Source organism: Battus philenor, unplaced genomic scaffold, assembly GCF_028537555.1.
Source record: "Battus philenor isolate CCGP_79_NKW_IND1 unplaced genomic scaffold, ilBatPhil1.0.hap1 SCAF_19, whole genome shotgun sequence".
Taxonomy (NCBI): Eukaryota; Metazoa; Arthropoda; class Insecta; order Lepidoptera; family Papilionidae; genus Battus; species Battus philenor.
The window spans coordinates 4990421-5007300 of NW_027181681.1; the positions used below are offsets into that span (position 1 = coordinate 4990421).

General features: G+C 32.4%; 1 protein-coding gene across 1 annotated transcript in view; it reads right to left on the reverse strand.

The window, feature by feature from the left end:
• Nucleotides 1–16880, reverse strand: part of Pde8 (phosphodiesterase 8) — a 50157-nt gene that overhangs the window by 11055 nt on the left and 22222 nt on the right. The window contains exons 5-7 of the mRNA XM_068764461.1: nucleotides 6353–6410; nucleotides 1808–1975; nucleotides 794–996 (exon numbers count right to left, since the gene is read on the reverse strand). Of these exons, the coding sequence (XP_068620562.1) occupies nucleotides 794–996; nucleotides 1808–1975; nucleotides 6353–6410 (429 nt within the window). The remainder of the gene's footprint in view (nucleotides 1–793; nucleotides 997–1807; nucleotides 1976–6352; nucleotides 6411–16880) is intronic.

A 16880-nucleotide genomic window follows, 5' to 3' on the forward strand; every position in this document is an offset into this window, starting at 1 on the left:
TAGTAGCAAAAGTGATAAGATTTGTTCATTATAAAAGTCATATGAATAACAAAAATCAATACATTTTTATATTAGGCGACTTACAATACGTTATAAGCAAAGTGTGGACCATTTGGGGAACTAACAGACCCCCAGAGGCCAAAAAATGGGGTTTCACAATTCGTTAGCGAGGGTTCTCGAAACTTTATCTGCTTTTAAAAGTGTAGAATTAAAATGTTGGCCTGGCTTTACCTATCAATGAAGACAGATCATATTTTAAGAAGCTCAGAGACTGTTACTTATAAAATCTTTCATTGTACTGACAACATTTTTGTAGAGTTTTGGGAACATAAAAAAGTGGGTTAAATAGTAGTTGCAGGTGGTCAACTGGAACCAACTATGATATATAAATGCTTTGCCAATTAGGAAACCTTTAATTCTCTATCTTATAAGTTTGGTTATATGAAAAAAGAAGATATCGACGATGAAGTGTACATTATATGATTGTAATTATATAGGACCGTGAATATCATATTCGTGCTGATTTTCTCAATAATTTCACTTTAATACTTTGATTAAGAATCGGGAATAAAAGCCATTATATTTAATTAAAAAAAAACTTTTGATTAGAAAGATCTTACTCATAACAATTATTTAGGTACACAGAAGGAACTCATAAAAATACTGTACTACTCTTTACTTATACTTCTTATATATGCTTATCAAATATATCATTTATTCTAATATTTCGCAGTGTACTTTGAATCTAGTTGCAAAACTACATTAAATTACAGGCAAGTGTTGCATATAATACCTTGCTAAAGCAACTGATGCGCCACGACAGGGTAACAATATGGGATCGGGTGCCGCTCGCCGGCGTAGCATGACCGGAGCCTCCCAATCGCGGGCCCCACTTGCCGCCAGCCGTAGAGCTTCGCCCCCAACTGTTTCCGTCAGAGGCCGCGGACCGTCTTCTGGACGCCAGCCAAGCATGCGGCCCCAGGACTTGTTTGTGAGCTAAGACAAATCATCAACATCCATCATATACTTATAAGAATATTTGCCTACATATATTGTTAATACAAATACTATTATGAGAAATAAAAATAGAAAATGGGATTATTTCTATATATGTACGTCTCACTCACTTATTTCTAAAAAAGACCGTTTAGAAGCGGCCTGTATGCAGTTTTTTCTGTCCAATTTGTGGGTGGACGACAATTCTAGAACATTCAGGTCTCAGCGAGGTTCTGTTATGCGCGTTTTGTCCTGTCAACTGCCACTTTAACTTGTTAATCTGATGAGCTGTGACGAGTATCTTCGTTTATCTTTTCATTTCTAATTCATTCTTGTAGAATTTAGACCATAGCCCTCTCCATGGTTCGCTAAATGAATAAGTTTTTCATTGGGATGCAAAAAAAAGACAACATTCTTGAGCCGTAACGTAATCTCTAGGACCATACATTGTTTGTAGACTTTCGACTAAACCGCCGTTGAGTGAGTTTAGTTTTACTGTTATTTTGTTAGTTTAGTTTAGTTTTACTTTCATTATAAGTAGGTTTTTTAATTGGTGACACAAACAGTTTTTAGTATTGCGTTCTTTTGGTTTAAAAAGTTGAATGGTTTTATTATACATATAGGCGCATATTATGCTAGAATTCACTTATTATGTTAAATTAAATTTAAAAAGAGCAACTCTTGGATGGTATCGTATAACTCATGTTAAAATAATTGACGATTATAAAGTGCATGTAAATACCTATATAAATAGAGATTTTTTGAATTTCTGTTTCTGTTATATCTGTATTAACGCATAATAAATACTGACCAGGATCCTCTGTTGGTCGTCGGTGACAGCGACGAGGTCTCTGCAGCGGTCGGTGGCAGCGGCGAGCGCAGCTACTGCTCCCACCTGCGCGCGCGCCGTAGCCGCCGCAGCTCGTGCCTGCAGTATTTCCCCGCACCATGCTGTTCCACCTACCGTCTCTACCATTATCTGTTACAAATTATATTATTTAGAATGCACGAGTGTGTTAAAGTATGACAATCTTGCACATTCCTACAACAGTATATTAAAATGATGTACAGATAAAATAATAAAATTGTATTATACAAATATTGTTCATCGCAAAATTTAAGAAAAGTTAAAGTTTTTAATAACTTAGTTTTAAGGAGCACTTATAAATTTTTTTTTTTGGAGACGCTTGATGTCCATTGTCTAGAACACCTTAATGTAGGGTGAACGTCCTGTCCTCTTAGCATTGCTTGAAAATGTTTCTCCTCAAAGTAGCAAGCGACTTAAATCATTTTACTTTAAAACGATTTTTATTAATTTATTTTATATAGGTACGCCAACAGCAAAACTAATACAAATTATCATAAGTTATAGGCATTATCCTAGGCATACACGGCATTGGCTTTTCTTATGCTGCTCATAAGAAAATGTTGACACTTTTTTAAAAAAAATAAGATGATCTTTAAATAATAATAAAAGAAGGTACAAATATTCGATATTGAATTCATTATGAACAAGACAATCAAAGTAAATGTTATATATAAAATTCTAAATCACACTTTTAAATCACCTAATATGTATTTAAGCCTGATTGGTGTCAATTACCCATGACTCAGATATTTTTATTCCCTAACAAAAACTTCATTCAATGTTTTACCGAACAAGTTGTGTGATTATAACCGCTGACTTCAAATATCTAATATTTGATACATTGCTGATAAATTTCGATATTGCATAACGCGGTCAACAACCTTGTACGTAATATTCAAGTACATAATTATCTTTTCTTAGAGAAAACAGTCAAGAAGCCGCAAATTTACCACATGTGATTAGATTTCTTTAGTGTGTACACATCTTTATTGATAATTCTAGATAACCTATGTCTCGATGTCGAAATAGTAAAACTTTTTCATTAGCTATTGGTACCTATTTAACATATCCAAAAAAGTAGCAATGAATTAATTTATTCCGTAAAGCTTTATAAATATTATTAAAAAAAATTTACGAGGTTTATGTATTGAACAGACCTAAACCTTTAACATAATATAGTACATATTTATTCTTTTATTTAAAAAGGAAAGCATTTATATCTAGTCAGAATAAACGTTGAACAGACCTAAACCTTTAACATAATATAGTACATATTTATTCTTTTATTTAAAAAGGAAAGCATCTATATCTAGTCAGAATAAACGGGGTTCTTTTGTTAACCAAGGTGGGCCTTCATTCTTCATTTACGAAAATTATTTTAGGACGAGAAACCTTTTCCAGCAAGACGAGATTAGGTGATTCATCTAAAATATTAATGTTATTATTTGGGATAATGTAATAAGATAGAAAAAAAATTGTTGAAAAAAAATGCTTATTTTTGTTTTATTATTATGTTAGAATTCATGTTGCATATGTTATATAAATGTAAATACGATGTGATTGATTAAAAGTTTAAAAAAGCTTAAAGGGGTAAATATTTATCAAAAAAGGGGTAAAGGTTTTATACACCTATTTTTAATCATTATATATAAAGTGAATACTCTAATATATGTCATATTAAATTATGTTTTCTAGTTGGAAAGCAACATGCCAATAACTTCTGTACAAAGTGCGTGGACAGATCGTATACAATAATTGAATGAAATAAATTATCGGAAATATGGCGCTGACAAGCTCTCACATTATAAATTTAAACAAATACTTTCTGGCTTGATCGGTGAAGAGTGCAGGAGTCATATGCTATAGACTGTTTTAGTTTCAAACGATACGTTAAAATAGTTGTTGCTTCAAGTTAAATGTGATCAAATATTATAGTTTTATCAAACACTAAGCTTTTTAAAAATTCAAGTGTCGTTTCAACAATTCATAGTTAAAGTCCTGTAATAATCTTTGGGCTCTCCCAAAGATAGGTCTCTACCCATGCCTTGCAGTGGGCGTCAGGTAATAGGCTGGAAAGAAAGAGATAAGATGAGAACCTGATTGTCGGAATAGTTCAAAATGTTGGCAGGCGTTATTTATAGTGCTACCGAAATTGCTGTATTGTGATTTAGGAAGGCGCGGCAATGAGAAAAAAGAGCCTGAGCTTTATCTTGAGCTGGCGGGTACTTCCCCAGCTTCACCGTGCTGCATCTAAAGCGCGGTATAGTGATTTTGGCCGCACCATAGTTGATTACGTACTTCCATGAACATCTAATATCTCTACAAAAATAGTCGTCGAAAACAATGCTATTGTCACTAACTAGCTTCATATTTCTTATTTAACATTCGATGTATGAACACCAAGGAGCGCAGCTGTTACTCGGAACGCATTAAAGGTGCTATAAATAGAAATTGAAAGCTGTGCTAGTCTATAACGATCCGATTCTATCTGTTGCATTTTATTATATTTGCGACGTGTATTGAAGCAGATGGCGCGAGGTATATTCGCAGTTGACTCAAAAACGTTACGGTTTTTGTTATTGATTTTGACGATGTTAACATCTGATTATTTGGCTCCTATTCGGTATTTAGATTTTGAAACGAAACTATTTTTAGTGAGAAACCATAAAGATGAAATTTTACGAAAATATTATAATTAACGAAAAAAATGACAAGTGCTTTGGAATTCTGACAGAGTTTAGTAGGGACTTCTTTGAATATAAATTATTTTAAGAAAATTTCAACGTCATAATCATTATTTCAGTCGTAAGACGATCATGTAGGCTTTCCGCTGGGCTGTGTCGGTTATTTTCGTAAGTCAATATAGTAAAAAAAATTCGTCAAAATTTATACTTCACCGAATTCTGTGAAATAAAATACAATGGAAGACTGTTTGGTAAGGTGAAAGCTAAATAACTACTTATTGCTATGATAAAATGAATAGTACAGAAGTGTAAGTACATAATACAAGACCTCACTTACTTTAACCAATTAGTGTTTTTGTAAACGAAGCAATTTATTATGAGTAATATCATATTAGATATCGTTATCTACGTATATCCTCTGTATGGTCATTTAAAAAAAAGAAATAATCGTCGTTTAAACAATGTGCATATCAAAACACAAAAGAAAATATCATCATTTAGTACCAAAACCTGTGGCATTTATATGTAATTAAATGTAACTAATCCAGCGGTAAGGACTGCGATTTGCAATAGTAAGTTCAGTTTCGGAGATATGCTATCTTCGAGAGAGGCCTATGCCGTGCAGTAGGCGTCTATGGCCAGAAACTACATGTACAGTGTACTATGTAATTGCCTAAAAGTATGGATTGTGTACAATAACGCATAAATATTAAATACACACACATTATAAACTATGCGTTAGCGTATACTCGTACATTGCAATAGAAACCGAAATAATACCAGTCTTGTTTTAATCCTCTTGCCTGTTTGCAATGCCGGCTTCTATGTTCAACTATTGAGTGGAATCCTTTCAATTCAATGGCCTTAGATACAGGTAGATAGATAGTATTTGTAGAAATCCTATACTAAATTTGACCCTTAAAAAGCGGATGTTAAGTAATCAAACGTGTAGATACGCCTCAAAATTTACTAAACGGCCAGTGCCTCTAAGTTTTATTTTCGAAAATTAAAGCTGCTGGATGCAGGACGCTTCCTACCGGTTCTATTGGAAATCTATGGAAGGCTTATGTACAGCGGTACCACTATAGTTAAATGAACTTGGGTTTCTTTCATGTGTAATTCATCTAGAATTAAAAAAGATGTTTGCAATAATGTTTATTGTTCTTCTTAGTCAGATAAATTTCGAAACATGTATAAAACATTAGAAAAAATTGAAATATATGATATATTTTTAATCTATGTCCCTTGGCTCGCAGAGCGAAGCCTGACAAAAGTTTTAGTATAACTTTTTAAGTACAAAAGGAGTGACGTGTAGTTGCGACGTATCATACAAAGTTTTACGACTCTTGGGAATAGAGATAAAGGAGTATTTTATACTTTACTGACATCTGTAACACTGAAATAATTAAGCAACAATAGTTACTTTTGAGTTATGTAATGTATAGCGTTATAATTTAATTTATAATATAAGTTTAATTTTCGCTTTCAGTCAGTTATAGTGTATACATCAGTATAGTGTGTAGTTCAACAGAAGAATTGCAGAAGTGCCCAATTGTAAAGAAAGCTCGTCAATAATGAAAACCCACGATTTTAAAAAAAAGCGCCGAGGGTTCTGGATGCTGATATATTTTGTTTGATGATTTTGATATACCCTTTATCGATAGATATCTTTGGGGGAGGCCTATGTCTTGTAGGACGTCTGTGGGCTGAAATAACGACGAGGGTAAACAACGAAAGTGTGTTATGACCGATGTCCATTCCTTCTTTGCTACCACCTAAATGATTTATAATAATTTTTACTCACCCGGTTAAAGCCGGCTTCCAAATAGGGTAGGACCGCGAAGTCATCTTTCAAATAAGCACTGGAAAAAACAAGTACGTTACAAAAAGTGAAATCACTTATTTTTAGAGGAATGCATTTTTAACTTTTTATTTGTTTAACATACACAATAAACAAAAATTAATAGCTAGTCTAGAATGGCTCTTGAAATTCGGCATATTTATTTTTCATATTAGCATTAAGGCACCTGAAAGGTACTTAAAATATATAATGTGAAAATTGCTTAAAAAATAGTAAAATATAAGTTTTTACTTTCTTTTTCAAACCATGGAGTAAAAACAGCAGTTTCTCGAAGTTTAGAAATTTGACGCCAAATAATAAAAAAGTTTGTTTTACTGTTTATTTAATCATGCAATATAATAAACAGAATACTTTTTGTAATTATTCGGTGTTTATCTTTAACACAATAAATTGATAAGTATAACGATCACTCTGAAATAAGTTTTATTTATTAGTTTTTTCTATTGTACGGCGTCTGGGAAATGATTTTTGATATTACGAAGTAATGATAAGTAAACAAGTAGTAAAGTAATCAATAAATGATTAATTGAAGAATGATAAATACTACTAACTTTTTAAAATCGATTAAGGTATGTAGTAGGTAAATAGATTCAAGTTGTTGATTTTTTAATTAAATTTTTAATTTAATATTTTTTATTGTAATCGCTAAGATACATTTAAATAGTTTCATAATAATAAACAAAAAAGTACAAAGTGCGGTCTTACCGCACAAAGCAATCTCTTACAGACAACCATCTTATGGAAAAGGTAGAAGTAATAAATAGTTTATTATTAGTTAGTAAAGATTTTATTCTAGATAGCTGACATCTTCATTATCAGGGATGGAAAGAAGGAGTGACTGTAGAAGAGAGATTTTAGTTATTGTCGGTAAAAAGTAGTTAAGACGTCGTAAAGACCCTGCTGATGCAATGGAGCAGTGGACACCACGAAAACAGTTTATCAAAGTAAAAGCGAAGTTTTTTAACTGTCTTACTAAACAGAATGAATGCACCGTTACAAGCTACTAATAGTGGTAACGCCCAGTTTGTTTGTTGATCTGATTTCTGTTTTCAAATTTTTTTTATATCCTAAACTTAGCGCATGTGTTTGCCTGTCATTTAAATTAAATATAGTCCTGAATTTTTAATTGCTTTGTATTTGTATATATGAATTTTGTTAGCAATAATGGTATTAAAATATAAAGAATATTAAAAAAAAAACACTTTAATAAATAATGTTGTTTGAATCTCTCGTAAAATTCTTTATTTTAATACAAATTTTTGCGCAGTATCATGTTATCGCTCGTTACATAGAAACTTGAGATGTTACGTCTCATTTGTTCAGCAATTAATTATCTCTTAATCTTGTGTAATACTCTTCTCCGTAAGTACGGTTTGCTTTTATAACTGTCATCTATTTAATCTTAAACAATATGTGTCTCTTTGAACTTAGGTTAGTTTAGGTTAGTTGAGGTTTTAACATTTTGTCGGTTTTAGTTTTCACAGAGTTGACCAATTTCAAGGTGCAATCTGACGTTAGCGAAGTCAAAAGCTTTAAAGCTTTGTGAATGTTACGTTTGAAACCTGTTCGTCATTCAAAGCAAACTGAGTAACTCAATAAGGTACTATTTTGGTAGCACTATTTTGGTAAGCATAATTATTATAAAGCTTAGCTTAATCTACTTAAGATCTATTTTTTTAATTATAAAGATGTTATCAATAATTACGTAAAAAGAGTTAATATATAACACTCTTGAAAAAAAATTAAAAATCATAACACAAAAGGACGTTTACGTTTAAAGACTAATACTATTTGAAGTAGTAGATGTTAGGACTATTAGTTAGGCTTTTTTGGAAAAAAAAATATGACCAATATATTATTGTATTGCCGTTTTATCCCTTAGGTAAGACATAAGCGGGTTAAAGATGCGTTTACACGGCAGCAAAAAGTCAGATTAAATTTTTCATGAAAAGAATGACTGAATATTTATTATCAAAGTATAAAATTCAAACTATCATTTAAAGGATTATGATAAGTTTTTGGTTTATATAAAAAAATACTAGCGAATATTTTAAAAATTCGCTATGTATTAATGTATCTCTAAATATCTTTACAATTGTTGATGTTGTAATCATTTGTTTCTTTCAAAAAGCACTATGATACTATCTTGGTCCGGTGAAGAAATAAGACCACGAGAATGACGTGTTCGCCACCTGACTATTTCAATGTTTATTAAATGTGTAATTTTATATTCTTTTTCTTAATTTGCATTTCGGATGAGTTACCTTAACCTATTTTTCGCAAGTCTATGCCTTTATCATCCGAACAGTTGGTAGACTCATCTTGACGTAAGAGAAGTCATTTATCGTATGTTGAAAAAAATCAGTGTTTGAAATTTAAATTGTATAAGAATTTAATATTAGCAGGGGCGGCGTAGGAAGGCGTCCTATTTGATAGACGGACAACATAATCAAGGTCGCGGGAAGTCGTTTGTTGACGGCGCAAGACCGGTCGGTCATCAATGGATCTTTTGGGGGAGGTCTATGCATTTCAGTAGGTGACACGATAATAGTGGCAGCAGTACGATTTTTTAAATAAATAATTATTTACATTTATAAATTGTAATATAACGACAGTTACAGTTTCATTAAATGTATTTTACATCAATTTAAACCAATTTAATGTCTTTGTGCCAGCACTCTCTTGATCAGAAGTTTCTTTTGTGCGAATTGTTTTCTAAAACGAACTTTTGATCTCTCCGCATTTTTGCAAGCAAAGTACTCGCACGTCACAGGGTGACGGGGTAACTTTGTGGCAAATGGTCGCCCGAGATCCGGCCTGGAAATTAATGTTGGCGAATTAAGCAGGCCTTATTTTAATATTCTAAAAGTCATAAACGTTCTTTAATTGCGTTGTACTTTAAATCCTGTTTAATCCTTTGCTTTGTTGTTATATTTTGTTTAATTTATTACTTGTTTGGCAAAGGTTTTTTTTATAAGAGCTTTTATTTTTGTATAGATATGGATATCGTTGACATTTACTTTAAACAAGCCGGCGGTGCCATGTGTCACGCAGTAACGAAGACAATGAATTTATTGTGAACAGAATTTCATGATTTCATTTTATAAAATAAAATTAAATAAAATTCAGCTGTTCGTTGTTCATACTGTAATGAAATACGTAATATCATTGAATTATTTTTTCATATGTTGTGTTATATATAGAGTCAACACAGAACCAGTTCATCGGTAGAATAGTATTATATACAGACGAATGTGATTGGCGGAATAGACACATATATTGAAAAATTTGAAAACACATGGCGGATCGTATAAAATTTTTAACATGAAGTTGTGTGATTATCGTACAAATTCTTTATTTCATTTTAATTTGACTTTATTCTGGTTCCAAACCTCCTTAATAAATAAAAATATTCAAATGTTAACATTTAACACAGAAAATAAATAGATGTAATACTTTCTAAATCTACTTTATTAGATTTCAGTAGAAGAAAATAAAGTAACGTAAATAATTAATAAATGTTTACCATTAACTAATGTACTCAATAATATTATTTAAAATTTATGTTTGAGCAGAGACAAGCGTTTTTTCTGTCTTATCGCATAGATACGAAACTCGGGTTATTACGACGAAGTTATAAAAAATTTTAAGTGGCTTAAGGGGTAGCTGGGTAAAAGCAAAGGTCGATATAAGGGATTGAAAGACAAGTGGCTCAAATTTAAAAGTCACGAACCAAATGGGAATGTGCGGGACTTAAAATAGAATGGGCCGCGAACATTGTAGGGAAACAAGATTCCTGGTGTAAGCACCTGTTAGAACGGAGTAAATGGGACTAGAAAAAGCTTTGAGAGCTACAAATGCGATGGAGGGATGAGTGGGAGAGAGAGAGAGGGAAAAGTGGAGATAAATGAAGGATGCCTACACTAAATTTATGTTCGATGAAGGCTGAAAACAAGAAAATGAATAATGCTTCATTGACGATAGAGGACAAAGTCTAAGTTAGCTAGAGCTTAGACTTTGTTTTATATTGTTTAGAACCAGAAAATATGAAGTATATTAAAAACCGGTAACTGAATTAGTGTGCCGTTGGTTATTCGAAAAACTAAAAGATAATCGTCTCATTACACGAACAGGAAAATACTTGTAGCATAAGTCAAGGTTATTAATGTTTAACGTTTTTCTTGATTTTGACCAATTACGTAAATTTATCGAACATTACATATAAAAATATTTATAGTAAAAAGTCAACTCGGGCTCAGTTTCGTTACAAGTTTGTCTTGCCTTACCTCAATAGACTGGTTTACGCAACCAAGCGACATTGCACTCAATTTGAGTAAATATAGATAGTTCAAAAGAAAGTTTATAGTTATTCGGCAGATTGTTGACCGTAGAAGTTTCTGCACTATTCATACAGTCACAAGAAGAACGAAGGATTATTTCTATTTTTTAAAAAAAATTAGCAGCGGTTTTAGCTGATGTTGATAAACTTGAAGTAGCTCTTAATTTTATGATTTTCGAAGTCAAATTTGTACCGGGGATCATTAGGTCTAATTCATGGTCTGATCAATTTTGGTGGAGGTACTGATCCAGCTATAAATTCTATGTAATCATTATCCATGAACATTTATAATATTAAACTACTAGTGACAAATGTAAGCTTGGGTTTAGAACATTATTATTTTACACTTATGACAAATTTATCATGACAACATTAACAGTATTGTGTGTTCTATAAGGAAATGAACTTTTTTAAGATTATAAAAAGCAATTGAACTTTTTTTACTAAAAGAAAAGCTATCTCAAAAAGGATGCGAAATTTTTCGACCACTAAAAAAACGGATATCCAACCAATAACTCACTCCAAACCATGAACTTTTTCAATGAAATCCTTTCTAAAGGACGATGTAACGGAAATTATGTCGGCTGGAAATGTTTCGCATACAGCCTTGATATGTTAACAAGAGTGAAAAGCCCTAAAGCTTTTTAGTGTCCGCTGGCAAGGGATCACTTTGTGGGCTCTTTATAGGCCGTAAAGGGGATTGCTTCATTAAATGGATTGTGGTACGCGGATACGAATTTCTCAGAAAACAACGTTTTGTCTTATTTTATTTTCCACTATACGTCTTCTATATCATTGTAGATGTGAACAAAGCTTTGCGTAGGATCTCTAACCGTCTTTCCGTATGGAATATCTGACATGCTTAAGTTTTTAATATCAGTTGTCTCTAGATAGATAGCTGCACTGTCTTACATTCCCTGCAAGATTCACTTTCGTTCGTTTTCCCATGGGCAAATTGTCGACCTTCACCAAACATTGTTATAAATGAGAAGTCCACCAGACTCTTGCACTGTTATAAATCATTATACAATAAACTAAATCATGAAGTGGTTAGGATACGTAATAATACTTTAAGATTACAATTTATAATCAATGTTGCTTAAGAAAGATCAAAGAAACATCTAGAAAAAACTTATGTATCATATTATTAAATAGATATGTTTTAGTCACTAATCTACACTTTCTCGCTAATTGAAAAATGGAAAGTATGAATTATAGCAAAATAGTATTTCAAAGGTTGAAAACAAACAAGCGTTTGTTTCTCAATAAACATCATGTACCAACTGTTTAGTTTCAGATTTACTAAGCAAGAATTGAATATTTACCGGGCAACAATACACATGTACACCTGTGTTTCCTTTCTTACCTTGCAGAACATTCCAGAGCGCATTTACCTACTAGCGAGCGTGCATTTCCTGTTACTGCGAATAGACGTTTATAGAGCGTGATTCAAAGCGGTATTTCAGTGCACATGCAAAAGCATGTGTGGATTTCTGATAACATATTTTCATGAAATATAATCATAGTAAGAGTTTTTATTTTGATGCCATTGTTATTTAAAAATTGCATCTTCATTATTTTAGCTGTAGAACGTCCACAGCTTGTCATATGCTTCCCTAAAAGGTATTTAATAAGAATGTCATCCATAGACCTTAACAAGGTCATTTGTTCTCCTAGTGGACGAAAGTCAATCAGTCTCCAGAACTTTAAAACCCCAGCGACATTCTATTCTGGGCGCTATGTAGCCTGCCCACTAAACCTTCTACTTGCTTACCCGCTGGACTGTGTGTGTACTTTCGTTCGTCGACGAGTTTCCCCATTCCTACTTTGTTCTTTGTCCTATCACGTAAAGAAATCTTTAACATAGTGCGCTCCTAGATTATATATATATATATATATATATATATATATATATATATATATATATATAGATTATATACATACTAACCGTTAAAATATTTGTATTCGTAATCCTCTTTGTCGGGAGAAGATACATAAAAATAGGTTTAATCAAATTTTTAAAGTTCTTTGAATTTAGTTCTCATAAAAATGTGTAGTTTATAGGGAAGTATAGTTTTCAGCAAGTCAAGTTCAGTAAAGCTGATTATGTATATACATAAAAAAATTAAATGTATTACCTGTTCTAATATTTAAGAATTGTTCAACAAATTCTGTATTTTTTTAAAATTTATGATTAAAACACTAAAAAGTGTTTTATTCATTCATTCAATCGTATCAACCATTAGACGCTAACTGCGCTACTCGAATCTACTCTCCGCAAACTTGATTATGTCGTCGGTTCTCCTAGTGGGGGGCCTACGCATACCGCGTCTATCGGCTCGGGGTCGACATTCGAGAACTTTCTTAAGATTTCTGAAGACAAAGTTCTTATGTAGAGTAAAAATGAAAAAATTTTTAGAAACAATGAAAATAGCACCAATCCATACAAACGATAGAGCACAGCAACATCTCAATCAATTTGATGTGATTTTAAAATAATGTAATAACATAGTGTAAAGCATTACAAAGAAAATTTAGTACTAATGTTTTACGGTGTACGAAACAGAACACTATTTTTGCATAATCGTTGTTTCTTATTAAGAAATTAAATTTATAAAAAAGTTTTTTAATGTCGTTACATTTTGTTTATCTACTTCAACAGTACAAAGTCTAATGTGACAGTTAGTACAATATTTTATTTTCATTTATTCTAGGTCGAATGATAAATTCAATAGCTGATCTGCATATCGCTATTGTAAATCGTCGATTGCGAATAGGTTCTGTTCCTCTTCAAATATCGCTTATATTCGCTCCATTCATCTGATCAAATCACAATTGCGCCGATCTCTCTTGGATAGGCGGTTTTAATTACGATCGGTCTTAGCTCGACCCTCTCGATCGACTGGGTTTTGTTAAACGCAACAAAGGATCGCGTGTTTATTTATGCCGAGTTTTTATTTCATAACCTTTTTTATTTCCAAAACATTGTGCTATATTGAACTAAATATTTTATTATTAATAAGATTAATGTCATAAAGATACTTTGTATGTTATATAAGATTGGGGGCCGATTTGTTTGGTAAACCACTCATTAGGAGGATACATTATAATTGCCGCGATTGACCGACCGGTTGGCGATCTCGGTGTGGTGTTATAGTACGTACAGGACGTTGCTGCCAGTCCTCTCGAAACTGTTTTGTCTTTCGTATCGTACGAAAACCATAAGAGAAAATCGGGTCGGTCTATTTTATGCGGATCAACATGGCGAAGATATAAGATATGAGTAATTAAAGTTTTATAATTTTGTGATAGAATTGTACTCTTAAAGTTACCGAGGGACTTCTATCTGTTAATACTGAGAGTGTTATCAATTGGCCGCGATGGATATACACCGATAAGTGTTAATCGATAAACAAATATCGTGGCGCCACGCGTTGGCTTCTTTATTACGCGACACGTATGTCCCTGAAGCGATGGAATCGCCTAACATAGGGAATTTCCATTTAATTTCTTCCGACGTATTGAGACTATCATCATAACAATCAACCATCAAGTAACTGCCTCATTTTTATGGACGATTTCCATGAATAATACCGCTGTAATGATCGTAAAGGAATCATTATGCTATACAATAAAATTTTTGATCAAAATTTTCCTTATAGGTACAAATTCATTTCCGGACAGGTCAAAATACTCAGTAATGTTTGAATCAGACAATTATACATAAAATATGATATGCAGATATAAATTGTTGCACACTCATTGTTTTTATAAAATTTATCACACATCTATTGAAATTATACGATTTATTACACTAGTATAAATAGAAAAATTCTTAATATATATTTATTTTCGTAGAGTTATATTTCGTTAACTTAAATTGAAAATCTTTTTTAATTTAAAATTTCATTAAGATATTTAACAATATTTTTACTGAATAACTTATAATCTACACTAAACAAGCTTTTACATAACACAGTAAAGATTTCTTTGAAACGAGTTATTTTACCTCTAATATATCTCTTATCAACAATGTTACACATTTAGATGGTGATTGGTTGAAGGGAATGAATTTATAGCTTATTTATAAGCAAAATGCATTAAAGCTTTTACTATATATATTTCTTTTCTGTCGCTGTTTAATTGATCACTATGAAATATATAACATTTATTTATTTTTTCCATCGAAATGCGGCTGGCCAATGGCTACTGGCAGCACAATTTCTGCAGGGAGTAGGGAAAAAATAATTTTTTTTAATAAGTCGTAACCTAAATTTTGAAAACGCCCTTTCATATTATATTATCATTTATTATATATTATTTCTGAAATAAATGATGTTTGGATAATATTATATATACCGTGTAATAATCGACAGCAAATGAGTAAAACATTCTCTCCTTTAAAGCTAAAGCTAATAAACTTGTATTTTTAACTTATGTGAATATATCTCCTTATAAACTAAACACTAATGTCCACGGTTGCGTTTGAAAACAGGTACTCGTTTAAAATTGAAAGGTGAATTAATAACATGTCAACGTCTGCCAGCCGTCGCGCCACAGCGGCCGTATCTACGGCGCTATCTTAATAGCCACTACGTCCACTTGACCAATTTAACTTCAATTATTTAATTGGTATTTATTGGCACGAATCTTATTGGCTCATTTATAAATATAATAAATTCTCGTATGTTCTAAATAAAGAGCTACCGCTAAATATCATCATAACTATTTCTACTCCCAATTCTGGATACAGGCTTCTCTCATAGATTTACAATTGGACCAGTTATCTTCACAAATAAAACTCATCTGTCCACTTTGTAAGCGACTGTCTTCTGGAAGCCAGCCGAGCATGGGGCGCCAGAATTTGTTTGTGAGCTAAGACAATTCATCGATTTCCGTCGTGTATTTATCATTTGTCCACATACATTGTTGTCGATATAAATACTACTATTATGAATAGAAAATAGATTTGTTTGGAAAAATTCCCATATATCTAATAACACTAGTAGGACGATTTTAGCAAAGTCATCTGTCCACTTCGTGGACGTTCTACCCTCGCTTGGCGGTTTGGTTTCCACTACAGAACCCTAATTTACCAGTGGCAATCTATTCTATTTTATGTGACTCGAAGACTGTTGCTTTCGCTTCCCAGTGAGTTATAATGGTTACTTTCGTTCGTCAACAGGACTCCCCATAATTAAATCGATTTCGGGGGGAAATCCCGCGCAGAGATATCTCTATGCTTGAGTGAAAGGGAGCTTGAACAGAGTGAGACACTCGTAACACAGGTTAATAGATTTATAATATTGTCGAAACAGGCGCTGACCTTTTTAAAAGCCAATTTGTTAAATCTCTCAAAGTGAATCTCTCTAATTATAGTTAGATATTAGTCAGTGAGATTTATTATAATCATAGCATGTTCCATTACAAACGGAACCCTAGTAGCATGCAACGGATTGCGATATTTGTAAACATGTAAAGGGTAATTGTAATAAAGTATGAACGCACCGCGCGGCGAATAGTCGCGAAAGTCAGCAGATAAACGCCTGATTGTGAAATACTGCCTCAACACTTCATAGCGTAATTGTGTTTATGATGTACACTGGAAATAGTAGCCTTGCTCAACCAATTGTATATTTTAACGAGAATAGCCTCGTATTTCTGAAGTAAAAGATATTTATAACAAATATAATTTCGCAATCAACCAATTACCTTAATCAATCTGCTGTCAATAAAATTAATTAATAACACAGTAACAACACGACTTGCGTATTAATGTTTTGTAATGTTTGGTGCTTGTACTGTGAATTCATAGCAAGAATACGTCTCTCTTTTTAATTAATGTACATGTCAATTGATTCACCGTGATCAGTGCTATGCGTAGCGATTTGAAGGCATTTGATACATAAGTGAGTATCAAGTATCCAATATCTTAAGTTAATACAATTAATATTATTATTAAGGTACGGTACGAGGTATGGTTGAGCATTGGTTGCCCATTGGGTACTCAGACTTGACATGTCACGGGTTCAATTCCCGGTATACAATCTTATATTATTTAGTTATTTAAACATTTTTATACATATTATGTATAACGGCGAACTTAATGAAAGTTTTCTCTACCAATTAACC